The 16,429-nt window shown below is 41.2% G+C and overlaps 1 protein-coding gene across 1 annotated transcript in view; it reads left to right on the forward strand.

Annotated features, from left to right (window-relative positions):
• LOC115028094 (DENN domain-containing protein 5B-like) overlaps nt 1-16,429 on the forward strand; it is a 61,427-nt gene that overhangs the window by 12,758 nt on the left and 32,240 nt on the right. The window contains 1 exon segment of the mRNA XM_029461501.1: nt 12,211-12,270. Coding sequence (XP_029317361.1) covers nt 12,211-12,270 — 60 coding nt within the window.

The following is a 16,429-nucleotide window of genomic DNA, read 5'->3' on the forward strand; positions in this document are numbered from 1 at the left end:
GAGAAGGAGCAAGGAAGGGATCAGTTATGACGTGCCTGTTAGCTCAAAGTTAGTCTGTTTTCAGTTCTTTGACATTTCCCCACCAGACAATGTATAAAGAAATAGCTTTTGACAGGAACATCTGTCAATAGTCGATTTGATCAATCCATGAATCCACACATTTACTGCTACGTGGTTTATGCCCCTAATGGTTGGCTGTAATGTAAAGTTCTCACAGTTTAGTCCAAACATCAGTGTGGTCCCATGGTTGAAATGACTCAAACTTTTGTCTCTAATCTCTCGAGAACCTTCTGTCAACTTCAGCTATTACTCACTCATGTGAGTTTCTGAAATAAAAGGACATCCTCTGCTCCCAGTGTCTTCTCTTTTCATCTCTCCATTCACATTATATCAGCCCTCTTGCTTGAAGACTGCAGTATGGGAGGTACGGCGGAAGTAGCTTATGCAACTGTCCTCCCTGTCATGCTCATCCTTAGGGCCAATTGAACAAACATGTCTGTTATTCTCTTTCTCATATCAGTCTTTATGTCTGCTCGAAGTCTTTATCATTTTCTTTCCCAAGGAGCCTCCTTAACCCTCAGCCCCCCCCCCCCGCTCCGTCCTCTGGGTTTTTGTACGAGCCATAGGGGTGTATCCATTATAAAACATCACTAGTATTGTCCGCTGCTTGTCCATCATGTGCCATACACTGAGGTATCCCTGTGTGATGATCTGAGAGGCCTGTTAGAAGGCAATACAATTAACATGCGCCTGGGTTCAAATGGGATGACGTAACTTCCATTAACAGCCCTTTAGCCTTCTCTGTGTGCTACAGGATGCACAGCGGTTGCCATAGAGAGCATTTACGCGAGACAAATTACTTCACTGAAGGGGGCTGATGAGCTAAAGAGAGCGTCGAACATCTCCGCACCCCCCTCGACTGACTTACTCTCATCCTTTCTCCTTCTGATTATATGCAGTGATTTTAATGTTGACTGTCAACTGGCCAGGCTTAAAAACATGAAGCTTTTATTATGTTTCTGCACTCTCTTTCCTGACATACACACTGAAGATGTCAGCACATGTAAATCAAGTCGCGCAGGATGTGAAAACACCATGTTTCTCATGTTTGCTCATTGTTCAGTGGACAATTTGACAGCTCCTGGGACATTAATGGACTCTGCAAGTTTCCCTGTAATACACTTTTCAAAGTACTTACAGGAACTGAACCAGCCCGCCAACACATTTAGTTAACCTGATGTGTTTGTACTGGGGACTCGGTATGGAAGTAGTTTGGGATAGATGTGACCAACATTGGACTAACACTACTGGTGATTTGATAAGCATTTATCAAGCCAGAACTAAAAGAGGAGTAAGAACTTAAAAATGAAATGATTGTTTAGGAATAAAGCTGGCATTATTACAATGTTTTATTGTTACCAAATGTCATGAAAAGACCAAAACAATGTATGTGACCAATAACCAATAACTCCGTCTGTGACAGTTTCAGTGGCGGATTCATCCCCTTTTGGTGTTGTAGTGAGTATTTCTGGCAGCAGGACAGTGTTTGTGGGTTTGAGTCAAAATAAACGTGCGTGTGTGGAAATGAAGAAACAGTGCGGCTCACTGATGTGTTTTTAATAGTTTTTGGACAACAATGGAGCTCTAGTCCACAGAGGAAGAAGATATATTTGGCATTTATACAAACACAATCTTTGTTAGCAGATGCATTCACTGTTAGTTTGGCTGATTGACTATCTGAAAAAAAAACCCACAATATAACTATGCTTAAAAATGGCAAACTTGGACCGTTTCTCAACCGTGTGATGATTTGCTGCTTTTTCTGTTTCCACCAATTAGATCTCTGAGCAGCTGTGGTGTGTGTTTCTTTATCAGCAGATTGATTGTGAACATAATTGTTAGGTACAGTCCCAACATCAAGATGTGTAAGTGCCATTAATGAACTGGAAAGAAAACCTCTTCTGGTCAACAACACCCCAGCCTGGGTTTTACTGCGCCCCTCAAACTGCACTGTAAATGGATGCTCCCTAAACATCAAAGATGTCTGCCGCAGGCCTCTTGGAGATGGCCCCTTGGAGATGGCCCAGTACTGTAGAGTGATCACTGCTCTGCAGTGTTTGAAGAGCCTGATTTGTATATCTAACTGAATATCTTTATTTTTATCTTTTTTTAATCTGTGTGCTGAGCCGAGCTGGAAAAACCCTCCCTACCTCTGCCACTCTGCTCGCACATGGAGTCAGACCTCCTCTCTCTTTTCTTCCCTTTTTAGTGTTTCTGCAAGCACAAACAAAAACCTTATCGAAAGGCATCGATTTCATTTGAAGATAAAAATACATTTACTCTAAAATAAATTAACTTTTTAAGAGGATCGTCCCTTCAGTTCACTTACTGAGAGAGTTGGAATACATGTTGCGCTGCATGTAAAAAAAAAGAAAGAAAAGGTTTTACAGGCTGGTTGAATGTTAGGATTTGGTTGGTTCGAGGTTGTAGTGTCCAGCTGCAAAGGAGAACGGAGTCGCCAGGATTTTTACACCACACCAGGGCTTGTAATCATGCTCTAGTGTAGAGAGACTGTTTAAGAATGTCTTCCCTTAAAGTGAAGAATAAACCTCATGTTGGAAGTCACTCAGTCCTACTTGCATCAAAAGGTAGTAAGCTTTACCATCAACTCTCAAGGCATCACTTGTATGTGATGGCATATACTGAACGGCATACTCGTCTACTGGCAATGGGAAAGGAGGAGCTATTTTTTTTTTTAACCTCTTTAAACACAAATACTGTGTTCATTCATTCATTCATTTCAATCACTTCTTCTATCATTGTTAAGCTGCCTTTTTTAATGTGAAAGTAAAAAAAAAACACAGAAGGGGTTATGCACTTTGTTCTGCTGCAAGGCTTTTATTGTGAAACATCTGTGCAGAAAGTGTTGAGTGTCATTGATGGTGGTTTAACAGTGATGAAAAAGTGATTATAAATAACGATGACAGTATTTCTGTTGGAGAAGAGCAGATTGGTGAGTTCGACATGACTTTGTTGTTGTTACTTTTTAATTACTGGCCTTAAACTGAGAATTATTGTTGTTTGAAATGAAAGAAAAGCAGCGCAAGAGTCTATTAAAATGTGTTTGGCTGTAATAACTAGTACTACTGATTTATTTACTTTCTAAAATATGACTTTTATTTGTTTTGATAAATGTGGATCCAGACATCCAGAGCGCTCTATAGTTGTGTTGTGGGGATTATTTTGACTGTGTTGTGATGTCTGTTTTATACGAGCAGCTTTGTTTCTATCCTGTGTAATAAAACGTTGGCTCTGACGACGCCACAGCTGTCCGCTCTCCTTCACCTTCTCTTTCTTCCACCGACTCTTATTATGGCAGCCTTGTTTGTACCCCCATCCGTTTAAATCTCTCTTGTGCCCTTTTGCTTTTGTGTCCGTCCTCCCACACCACGCTGTCACACGTCTCCCTTCTCAGCATCTCAGGCTCGCTACGTCTTTCCGTCTCTGTTAGTCATCCCTCGCCGTGGATTGCTTCATCTTTTTGTGTGACGCCTGTTACACTCCCTTCATCTTCTGTATTCAGACAAAGCACAGGCTTGGTTAATGCTGCATTTGTAACCTCTGCCAACGAAGATGATGTTCTCTCCCCCGTCTGTGTCTCATAAAGTTACAGATGTATTTAGTTTTTCTTCAGCCATAATGCAACATTTATATGCCGCTATAAAAAATAATGATACGGCAACAAAGCATGCTGCTTTCAACGAATCTTTGAAAAAAAAAAAACACATTAAAATGCAACCTTATTAAACTTTAATCTACTTTGCCATTGTTGCTTTCAGTGTTAAACTACCATTTATGAAACTCAAAACATCTAGTAGATGTTTTCTATTTAAAATCTCTCTCTTGTGAAACAGCTGTGCAGGAAGAGTTCAGTTTCGTTGACAGAAAGTTTACACCAAACCAAAAAAGTAGAATAGACTGGAATGAATTAGTGAGTGCAGACAGCCTTTCATCATGAGTTCAGTGAAGCTCGGTGAGCACCTGAGCCTGACATGCACACCTGACCGCCTTAATTATGAATTTGTATATATACTTTCTCTCTGCAAAGACTCACTCACTCCCATCGGGCACATCACCATCAACACCTCGCTATAGCCTTGCAGCTGTTGTGAGAACAGCTGCCATTTGTGGACACAGACGTGCACGGACAGCTACTTCCTGCCTATTTCACATAGTTCATAATAAATATGTATATGTAGAGGAGCTGTGTTTCTCATGCATGATGAAACTAATGCTTAGTAATTTACAGTGGGGTGAGATGCATACTCCTTTACTGCAACACCCCGTTAACAATCATTAGGAAGATTAACGGAATATCGAGGATAGGCAGGGTTATAGACGTAACAAAAAAAACTCTGCTACTATATTAAATGCTCTTTTAAAGATGTATACTGTCACTTTAGTGGCTCCAAATCCAGTAAGTACAATGGCTAAAACGTATACAAATCTGTACACCAAACCTTGTCTACTGATCTAGTTTACCTTGTGAACAGGCTAGATTGTCTACATTTATTAATCTCAGTGTTGTCAGACTCACTATCTGGTCTTTGAACTCATTACAAATTCATGTTGCGCCGACAAATGACAAACCCACATTTCATAACTCTACATTCTAATCCATAGATGCAAGGCCAGGCGGAGGGAAAGTGATGCACAAGATGAATGGTCTAGATTAATTTAACAGATTTGTTCCAACGAGTGTAATATATGGCGTCTTGGGTTTGAATATTTTACTCAATATATGCCTCAGAGTTTATTGAAATGTTGGACTAGCAAGGCAACAGAATATATAAGTGATAGGTTTTTTTTACTTTTCATTGCTTCAGTTGGCGTGAAGCTGCAGCAGAGCTCTTCTCTTACTTGCTGCTAGCCTGCTGACACGGTTGTGTCATGAGTAAAGAATGCTGGACTATTGCCACTGTGGTGACCACAGCTTAACGGGGATAAATGGACTTGTGGGGACTCGCATTCCCCCTTCCAAATCCCTCTGTGCAACAATACGTTATGCTTTATCACTACACATGTAAACGCCTCCTCCTTCATCGTGTCGATCACTGATTTCTTTAAGTAAATTGAGGTTTATCTGTGCTCCTTTCATCAGTCCGTTCTTGAGGAGCTCTTAACAAGAGGTAGATCAACTGCAGCTGCTAATCTGCCATCTACTAATACAATCAGGTGACAGTGAGTCATGAAGCGGGGACACAAAAGCCTCCCATGATGGAAGGACCCACGGGAACAACCAGAGCATGTGCCTGAATGAAAATGAATCCGCCACCCTCAACACCTCCTGCCCCAGCCTCCTCCTCTTTTCTTCTTCCCTCCGTCCTTCTCCTCGCCACATATGTTTAAAGTAAAGAAGAAAAGAACAAAGCGGTGTTTGACGGCATGACAGGGGGATGACATCACTACGCTAGCGTCCTGAATAGGGGCCGATAGAGCCATTTTAGTCCTGGCACTTGGACACTGGACCATTGTAATACGCACACACATATATATATATATATATATATATATACACACACACACACACACAACACACACTCTTGTTCTGTGTTTTTATTTGGACTCCCTGCAGCCCTGATCCACATCATGTAAAGATAATTCATAATGATCAAGAGATGAGGTGTTAACCACCGCCCAACACTCGAACAACAACAACACCACCCCCATCTTTAGTTGTCCTGTTGCCAAGGAGACAGATGGGTGCTGCTCTCACCCAGCCGGTGCCAGGCGTTGGCAGCCCAGCTCGGTGTAGAAGGCGCTGGTTCCATTAAGAGAGAACGAGAAAGTTGAGTGTGATTTTTGAGCACATATGAGCCGTTTGGATGCGTGTGTGGCTCGGCAGGCTGCCCAGTTGTAGCAGGTGCTGCTGGTGGAGGAATGTGTTGGTGAAGCCAAATGGATGACAGATTTGGGAACAGTAGATCGCCTCCTGCTGATTTGTAGTGAGGCTTTGGCCATAAAGAAGAATGATCTTTTCTATTTTCTTCACTGTTGCTGAATAGGCACAGAGCTTTATAGTAATAGCAGTGTGGCATCTTTTTTCTACTGCCCTGTGAGGAAAAACATTAAAGTAATTCTGAATTCCACTAAAGTTTTGGAAGCTTTAATTCTGAGTGCAAGTACTCTCCATTTTGGTCTTTATTAAATCGGTTATCTTGCACTAGCCTAAATCATGGATGGATTACTGAGCGGGCCTACTGGACACAGGCCCAGTGGTGCAAGGGGTCAGGGGGCCCCTCGACAGAAAAGAGATTCAAACAAGTGGATAGAGACTCAAAAGGACCACGAAAAGATGCATAAAGTGACAAAAAGCGTAAAAAAGAAAGGGGCTACCAGGAGACACTAAACAACCACAAAGATACGCAACACAACTATAAAGAGGCAAAAAAACAGCCTGTATTATGGTAAATGTAGAATCCAGAGTGTTTAGAGATTGATTCATGCTACAGAAAAAAAAATTCAGGACTCTGCTTTGATTTTAACCTTTCAAAAAAATTAAATAAATAAATAATCATCAGTCTCATGCAAGTGCCCAGTCTTTTTACCAATGTGATTCAGATTCCAAATTTATGAGGTGTTGGTTTAAGCTTATATTTCTACGTCAGTAGATTGTGTGTGTGTGTGTGCGCTACAGGCTCTTTTTGTGCCTGGAATGCATCGTTGCTTTCACACATGACTGACTCGTTGAGGAGGGTGATTTAAATATATTCAGCAGACATTGAGGATATGCACAGGCCAACGCTTTTGAAGTAGCGCAAGACATACAAGCCCTGGGGACACTGAATGATGGCGACCACAGGCCTGCTGTCAAAGCCATGAATACACACTGTCTGTATGCTGCAGGTGAAACACTGACAGTGTCGTCTCCAAGTCGACTGGCAATTGTAGAGTTTGCTTTTCTGTCTGTCAGCTCGGTCTGCCTCTAAAGGACTCATACACACACACACATATGCAGTGACGTGAATCTGCAGGGCCTTGAAGCCACGCAACAAAGTCAGTCAGTCAAGCTGACTGGAACACACACACACACACACACACACACACACACACACACACACACACACAGAGACTAATCATATGTTGGCTACAGACACACGATGCATAATGTATGTGGAGCCTGTTGCCCTGCTAGACTAGGTGATCAGACACTCAGCTCTAGGAGTGTGTGTATGTGGAGTGTGTGTGTATGCTGAAATTGGGCCTTTTCTCTTCGATGTGTTTTTTTTGTGTTACACTAATAAGATGCTGCCTCACACTTGGTCTCCTCATTGTGTGTGTTTGTGCATTTACATAGTAGTGCATATGTATTCTCCTCGGACCTATTGCATGTCATTAGAGATGTATTGAGTGATTTGTGGCTTTAATGATGCAGTGTGTGGCATATAATACCCCACCCCTGACACTAAGGGGGGGGGGGGGGGGGGGGGGTACTCTCCTGCAGGCCTGGTTGTATGGGTGTCTTTTGATGGAAATTACCCCATTATCTTGGTTGTCTGATTGTCAGAAGAAATACAGCGGGAGGGGGGGAGAATGTAATTTTTCTTGCAGGAAAGTAAACTGTTAAGGTTCAGCATGAGAGCGGATGGCATCAACTGTAGCAGCAGAGTATGTGCAAAAAGGCCCCGAACACAAAAGGCACACTCAAAAGTCCTTAATTTCTACCGTAGCAAGTTTTAATTGTCCACTAATTAAATCACCATTTTCTTTCTGGTTCATACATTCTGTTCTGAACAGTTATGATTACTAAACAATTATCAATAATACAAAGTATTGAAAATAATCAACTTTTCAGTTAATCATTTCCCCTCTTGTGCTATGTAGAAACAAGTGCATGTGCAACGATCAGCTAACATTAGCTTAGCATTATACATCTATTACATGATTACAATGAAGTTCATTCAAAAATTCCATGCGCACCACTTGCAACATGATGTTACTTCCAAATCTTTCCTTGTTTTTGGTTTCAAATACAAATGCACAAGACTCATAGTACATGCAAACAGCAGTCCAGCATTAGACCCTTTGATTTTAGCAAAGGAATAAGCATCTCGTTAAATATGTGCTTTCTACTCGCTATTCTATGTGACCCGTTCAATGAGACCATTTATCATAATGACTGGCTGTTATTGTTGGACCCTATGTGAAGCACTTTGGATAAACGTATTTATAAACGGTGCAATCAGTGTCAGAAGAGATTTGCAGTGGAAACTAGAAAATCAGGCATAGAAGATATGCAACTGTTCTAGTACCTGAGTACCAGAAGTGTGACCGTTTTATAAGGAGACTGTTTGGGAGAAAGAGGCAGGTGGAGACATGGCGCACACACAGGCTGCATTGATCTGTTGTTGCTGAACTGTTGCACAGCTGCTGCTTTGCAATTCAATTTGGGAGGCAACCGATCCAGTGAGGGTCGTCCACAGGGGCCCGAACGGCCCTCATGCTCTTCACATACTCCCATTCACTTTTAATGTCGGAGCTGCTCTCGGCGGCGGCTGCAGTCTCAGTCCTAGGGGTAACCCATGGCAACCAGACACTTACACCTTGATGAGGGGAGAGGGGAGGAGTTAAAGGACGATGCAGCAGATTTCGCTTACTCCTCGCTGATGGAAATGAAAGTTAAGGAAGTAAAAAAAGCAATCTACTAATCTGGAAATGAAACAGTCTGACTGTTTAAGTGTGTAACATATGTGTGTGGTTTCTTGGTCGTGTAACAAGGTGTGACTACCTAGTAATCGTTGGCCGTACAGTGAGGTTACGTCCCCAGCCACAAGGCAATGCACATGGCAATGGGTTTGAATATGAATGGCTGCATGTCTCATGTTACTAATACAAAGCCTGTCTGGTGTTTAGCTTCGTGCTGTGCTGTGCGGTTTAATTCAGATTGTCATGACTATTATGTAGGAGATACAAATTCTGAATTTGTGAAGGTAGGATTTAAAACCACACAAACAACCTCACAAAACAATTCAAACATGCATCACAATAAAAGACCTCAGGTTAAATTGAATGGGGGAACTTAGGGACTGAAATCATAGTGGAAATTGAGGAGGGTATTATAATAAATATGAATCTGGCAGAAAACGGTCAATACACTGCATCAATATAGAGTCCCATAGGGTCGTGCGGTTTGGGATCAACACTGAATCATTAATCTAATTGCTTTTGTTTGCTATACAGTGAGCAGCTGTTATTAAGTAGTCCACTCATTCAAGGCACACACACCCTGTAACGGCATCCATAGAGTGAAAATGGACTCCAATCCAACAAAGGCTTTATGGGTGTAAGGAGGCAGGTGTTGCAACTAACAGCCTTCCAAGTCTTCATGCTTAAAGTCCACTGTCTGGACTGATGCTTATAATGTACTTATTTAGAGGGGAAACGGATTAACCTGCCAACATCATAGGTCACCAAATCTCCACCTGTGTCACAGTCAAATTATACAATGGCAATGGCAAATATAAAGGTTAATTAAAAATAATAATTTAAAGCTTGAGTAATTTCTCAACAAATGAACTCAAACAGGAGGAAATCGTGCGTTTGTCGGGAACTATTCAGTTGTGGATTAATCCACATTAGGTGCCCTAGTGAGTATGTGGGATCTAGTCAAAATCAAAATGTGCGTTTGTCTTTATTTAGTTTTATGTCTTAAGTATACTGTATGTTGCGTTGTTGGAGGAGCCTGAGACTTAAGATTTTAATTTCCATCAACTACAGCCTTTGAATTTGAATCTTGGCACAGAGCAAGAAGGCCTTGATACACACATAGTGCTTGTTAGTAAATGCATTCATTGTTGGTTTGGCTCTTCACACAAGATTTATTATACTTTATTATTGAACTAGATTTACTCCCTGTGCACACAGTTAAATGCATTAACAGTACTGAGCTGGAAGAATATCAACCTTTAGATGCAATTTTGATCTAAGTGGCATTTAAGAAGCATCAATAATCAACTAAAGCAGCATTTGCTTTGAGCAGCAGAATATGCAGACCACAACCTAATCTGCGTGCGTGCGTGTGTGTCTGTGTGTGCGCATGCGTGAGATTGGTTACATGATCCTGAATGGGTTTTTTCATCTTGTTTAAGTATGTAACTGTGATTGATTTTATCTGTGAAAGTTCTAGAAATGAGCTATGGCAAATGGACAGATAAGAGTGAACAAACAAATAGACGGAGGTGCAGTGATGTAAGAAGCAGATAATGCCAGCAGCGTGTGTGTGTGTGTGTGTTTCCTTTTACACAGCAGATGAGTAGTTTCCCCCACTTACACTTATCCAACGTTTGAAGAAAAAGAAAACCTCTGCTGTGTAGAATGAGGAAAGCTGATAGAATCTGTGAACATTGTTCTCAGAAAAATTGTGTGTGTGTGTGTGTGTGTGTGTGTGTGTGCTCTGGCCACACGTGAGTGTGTTGCTCTCTTACACACTCACGTATGGCCAGAGTGTGCAATTCTATTTTGGGAATTTACCAGCCGCATACAATTATTTGTGTCACCATAATGACCTTGAAATCGGAGCCGTGTGTATGCACCATAGACCGTATAAAATATGGACATAATCTCTGTACACCTACAGGCTTCTGAAGAGTCTTTGGAAGCGTGGAAGTGTGTGGCTCCGGTCGTCGACATTGTGGCGGTGATGTTTTTCTACCAGGCTGGAAACTTGTTTATTTCTGCTGTAAAATTGGGCATTTTAACATGCGGTCTTCACTGCTCATCCCCGGAGGTTGCCGCTTTGTATGAACACAAAGCACACTATCTATGTTTGTCAGTGTGCACATTATTGCACCAGATTACCTTTTTATTTTTTTTACAATAATAGGGACAATCTCGCTCAATAGATTGAAACGTAGCAGTTATGATCCTGTACAGATTTCAAGTGTAGACCAACATTGCTAGGGTTAGGGATTAAATTCTCCCTGTGCTGTGTTCAAAACGACTTTCAAAACTGTCCAAAGGCACTTTGGATAAAGATATCTAACAAGGAGTGTAAAGCTCCCTGCTTTTCCTCGGGAGTTTTGTGTTGAGTGAGCTGATTAAGGTTTACAATCTGACTCTAATCACAAGGGCAGAAATTCTCTCACAGGGATTAGCCTACTGTCTGTATGTACCTCCATCAACGGATAGATTATTCTATTTGTATTCTGGTGAAATCTAGACATTTACAGTAGACAATGTAAGCTTGTTTTCACTAAATATGGTTACAGCGTCTTAAAGGGAAATGCAACCAATTTTACTTCATGACTCCAGGGCATAATACTCACTGTGTCAGGACAGTTGTATAATATCAAGTCTGATATTGAGCATTAAAATGTCGTAATGATGTCCTCAGGGTTATCTCTGCTTGATGACCCTGCTACACATTTATAATAGGAAGCCTGTACTGCAAACTGGGGGCTTTCAATAGGCATAATATACTGTTCAGTTGCATTATGGGAAATGTTGGATTCAAATGCCCATCCTTTCATTCATACAGTTTGTCATATTCACATTATAGATAGAGCTGCTATCTCTGGTCTCTATATTATTGGAAACCATCTGGAGTTTGACTAAATATGACATCAGTGGTTTGCTGCTCCTGGAAATGTTTGCCGCGGCTTGGTTTAAATCCAGATCAGACCAAGAGTTCACTGCTCACTAACACTAAACCACTTAGCTACTACTTAACTCGCAGCTCCATCATTCAAGGCAGACGCTGACATGCATTTTGAAACCTCTGAAATGGCACTTCTTAGGTCTAGAAAATCAAATATTCATTCATAAGTCTTATGAGGAGACGGAAAGGAATAGCACACTTTGATGATGACCCACAATTTGAATCTAACATACTCCTTGTGTCTGCATTTTGTGACATTTGCTTTTGCCTCCTTATTAGGAAATCTGACCTCCATGTGGTTGTTCAGTGCCAAAAACAATCGTCAGTAACGAGTGCCATTTTAGAATGCTAATACTCTCAAGCCCATGTGTGTTGTGTCTTAAATGCCATTCCATGCTCTGTTATGATATTGATAGTGTATGTGTCATGTTCATGCTCTACTCATTGTCATGCATTTATTAATCTGCTTTTCTGTGTGCATTTGTTTTGACATTGCGCTCTGTTTTTGTTTGTTTTTTTTGCTCCATGTTTTTCTGCATGTGGCTCGTCCATAGCTTTGTACCAATGGCTCGAAGCAGACCGCCAAGGCAGGGATCCAGACACTGCAGCCACAGGTAAAACACCCTCAACTGTTGCACATCTTTATAACAGAGCGCTACACCTCACACCGTCTGCATGCCCGTCTGCTTTCTCTGTCAGCTGCTCACCTCGTAAGATATGTAACCTCAATTCAGCCTTGTCCCAGTATAAATGCAAAGGAAAGTGATTTCACTCGGGGGGAAATAAATATGATTTTCACATAATGACCTCAGACACGGACTGTTTATCTGGTTTTTAAAAGTTTTAACCTACTTTCGTCTCTTGCCTGTGTCCATTCTCATTAGGCAGCCCCAACTTCTGGCCTTGGTTACCACTAATGCTGTTTAGTAATCAGTTTCACCTTAATCACCCCCGGCCTTTAACTAAGAGGTTGTGGGAAAATTGGTTAAAAGAAAACCGGTTAGGGTTTTATCGCATTAAAAACAATCTAAATCCACTATTCAGTCCGCTCATCAAAATGTATTCCTTTCAAATCCACTATTGAATCCATAGTCGCCTTTCAACATTTCTAAGTAATTAATGTTAAAAATAACTCAATCTTGAGAGTTTTGAGACATGTAATCACCTTTTGTGTTGTCCGTTGTAGTAGAGTGGTGTTTGTTTTCCTGACAAATGACCTTCAGTGGTGTACGCGCATACATGGAACACCACATCTCACATTAAAGCAGGAGGATGAATTACCTGAATGATATCTACATTGCTCCATGACCTTGGAGATGCAAATGATTGGATCAAAAGCAGAACCAGCTGTCGGAACACAATCCTAAACTGACCAACTAGCTGAGTTCACACACAAGTCGGTCTCTAGATCCCCGTGTATCTCTCTGCCTCCTCCACTTACACCTGGATTACACCCTTCAATACATTTCATCCTCTTAGCCTCTTTCTCTCTCATTCCTGTCTCCCTTGTACAGTATTTGGGTCAACTTCAAAACAGTCCCTCTCGTCCTCTCTGGTCGTAACTGACTATTCTTATCTTCGTCCCACTCCTCACTCCGCATCCGAACCCTGATGAAGTTCAGTCGTCCTCCTCAAGTTTTTATTTAATACATTTGTTTATGCCTGTCGCTGCTTTCAGACTGGAGTTTGGGGAGTTAATAAAAGTAGAGGATGGAGGGCTTAAACAAGGCAAGTCTGCTCTCCCCTCTCAATCCTTTCCCTGTCACCTTATGTTTGTCATGGCTAAGGGCTTCAGGGGGCTTAAGTTGTCCTCCTCGTGCTTGCAGAGCAGACACAAGACACCAGACCTCCTGGGGCAAATGAAACTAGTGAAATCCCAAAGTGTGTTTGAATGCATTTGGAGTACAGTAGGGCTGCAGTGTCCAGGTGCAGAGGAGGGAATCAACCCGTGGCAGACAGTCCACCTCCGACTGTGAAGCTTTGTTTGCCTTTGTCTTGTTCTCGGAGCCTCCTTGAATGTCAGCTGACCTTTTCATTATTCATATGGCGTTGCCTCTCAACCTTTCACCCTCGCTCTCACACTCTCTCCTTCCCTCCCTTACAGATTGAGGCCTCAACGATACACACAGTGCAGTTTAGTGAAAAACATTGGGCATCACGCATTAATGCTTTCGTGTTTTTCTCTTGAGTTTCTTCGTACACACAGCGATAAGAGGAAAATAAAAAGATCCTCCTTGGGATTCATGAAACGTACACTGACATCCAAGTCTGTTTTCAACCACCTGAGTATATTGAGGAACTGTGTTTGATCCTAAATTGAATGTGGTTGCCAGGCAATTTGAAATTAGCATGAACAATTTACCCATATAAGAGCAGCAGACTTAAGTGCTGTGTACAAACCACAAATCCCACATGCAAACCCAGACAAACATTGACTGTATCTACTAACAAATATTGTGTTTGTGTATCAAAGCCTGATATATCTTCTTCCTCTGTGCCACGGAGCTCCATTGTTATCCAACACTAGTAAAAACAATCTCAATCCCACACATCGTCCTGCTGCCTGAAATACTCGGGGCCCCAAATGTAGATTACTCCGCCACTGAAAATAGTTCCCAACAATCCCTCCTGTTTTCTAGAAATGTTTGTTAAAAACTACAGTCACCAGTTGTTGAACAAACTATATATTTATGAGGTGTTTTTCGTATTTTAGATGTTTTTAATCGTATCCTCCGTTATCTAGCGCTGTGTCTGTCTTCTCCCACGATGCCTTTTCACTTTCTCTCTGCCTGTCCTCCTCCCTCATCCTTGTATTTGACCTCTGCCCCATTTTTTTTCCCTTTGCACCGCACAATCATCCTCACACCAGTGCACTTCCATGGGTCTTTGTTGGCATGTTTTCATATCACTACTCACCTTCACTCATTTTTGCATGTCAGACTTGATTCTCTGCATCGTCATCCTTATTTTTATTGACTCCAATGTTTTCTGTGCGTTACATGTTGGTTTGAATCCAGCACTATCATAGCAAATACCAGGATGCACTTTCTAAGCCTACTATGATTCTTACTGCAGAATGTACAGGAGAAACAAAGGCTGATCGCTAATGTAGGCAATGCAAAGCGGGGGGTGGAATCACATATTGTATAATATAATGTTTCTCATGCTAAATTGTGAAACTCGACACTTCCTGCAGATGTCTTACATTTAAAGCCTACTGGGAAAGAGAAGGATTGTTTATTTCGGGTCCCTGGAAAGCTTTTAATTAGAGCTGCAATGATTAGTGGAATAATTGATTAGGTGACATTAACACTGACGATTAATTGGCAAGTTCTTAAGTTAATCAAATAATCTATTGGGTATTTTGTTGTGTCCAGCTTCTTAAATGTGAGGATTTGTAAGCTTTTCTTTGTCATACATGATGGTAAGATTAATATATTCAGGGATTTGGACCGTTGGGTGGACGATCCGACACATTTGAAGATGTCCCTTTGAGACATTATGGCATTTTTCGTCATTTCCTGACCTTTTTATAGACGAAGCGATTCATTGATTTAACCAAGAAAATAAGCAGATTAGTTGATGGTAAATGTGAAACATCTGTGTTTCATTGATGCTTTACACTGAATGAATAGTGCTGTATACATGTACAGTATTTAGTCTTACAAGAACATGATCAAATATTCTTAAAAACAAGGGAAATTAGGAATAATGTATCAACGTGCCAATGTCAAATAAAGGTCTAAGAAGAATTTACTGTAATTGCAGTGAGTCATTGTGTTAGCCATATCCTCACACAAAACCCTTATTGATCCGGTGATGGGGCCCACCCCAATCAATGATTAAACGTTCTAAGCGATCAGTCTGCCCCGCCACCTCTCTTCTTCAGTGACCTTCTGACCTCGTTTTAATCGTCCAAATGCCCAAACCGTCTACAGTCCATACACCAGCGCTGCGAGTTACAGAGCCCATTCACTTACCTGAAATCAATGTAGGTTTGTCCGCACCTTGTAGCAGGACTGAGATCTGGTCTCTGAAAGGAAATGAAATTGTCTGTTGATCATCAGTGAGATTTAATAGCCCACAGAGAGTCTTTACAGAGCTGCAGATTTGACCCCAGTATCGGAGCACAATCAGTACTTCATCAGCGGGGAAAAAGTTTGAGTAACTACTCTGTTAAAGTGCCCCTGAGCAAAAGTCTTTTATGATACGTTTAATTGTCCCACTGGGAATAAATAGGTTATTGAATTGACTCTGAATGGCTTTCACCCAGCGGACCACTAGTCTGCAGTTGACTGTCAAAGGACACCATGGAAAACCAATGAATCCTATTATTTGTGTTACACTTGAAATGGTTGGTTTATCCAGATGACAAACAAACCTTTGAAACTTCTTTCCACTCAAGAAATAGTCTCTATGAAATCTGTTGATTGGATGTTATAAGATGTGTTTCCTGTTCAATTTAAACACAACAGGATCCAGCCAGGCATAGATACATAGCAGACATATCAGAAGAACTTTAACTCTTCAGAAGCAAAAACAGTCAAACAGTCAAATTAGTCCCATATTCAGAAATTCTGAGAGAAACAAGCTAGTGCGAGAAACACTAATGCTTTTGTGTTAAAGGTCCGTTGTTTCCAAATTATTTCCTAAGAATTTTCCTGGAAAGAACTATATAATTTAGTACTAATTATTATAGGGAATATGTAGACTGTTCAATTGGTAAACCTCAATTGTTTTATTTCACTAAGTAATTCCCAGACGTTAGCAGAC

Source organism: Cottoperca gobio, chromosome 23 (assembly GCF_900634415.1).
Source record: "Cottoperca gobio chromosome 23, fCotGob3.1, whole genome shotgun sequence".
NCBI lineage: Eukaryota > Metazoa > Chordata > Actinopteri > Perciformes > Bovichtidae > Cottoperca > Cottoperca gobio.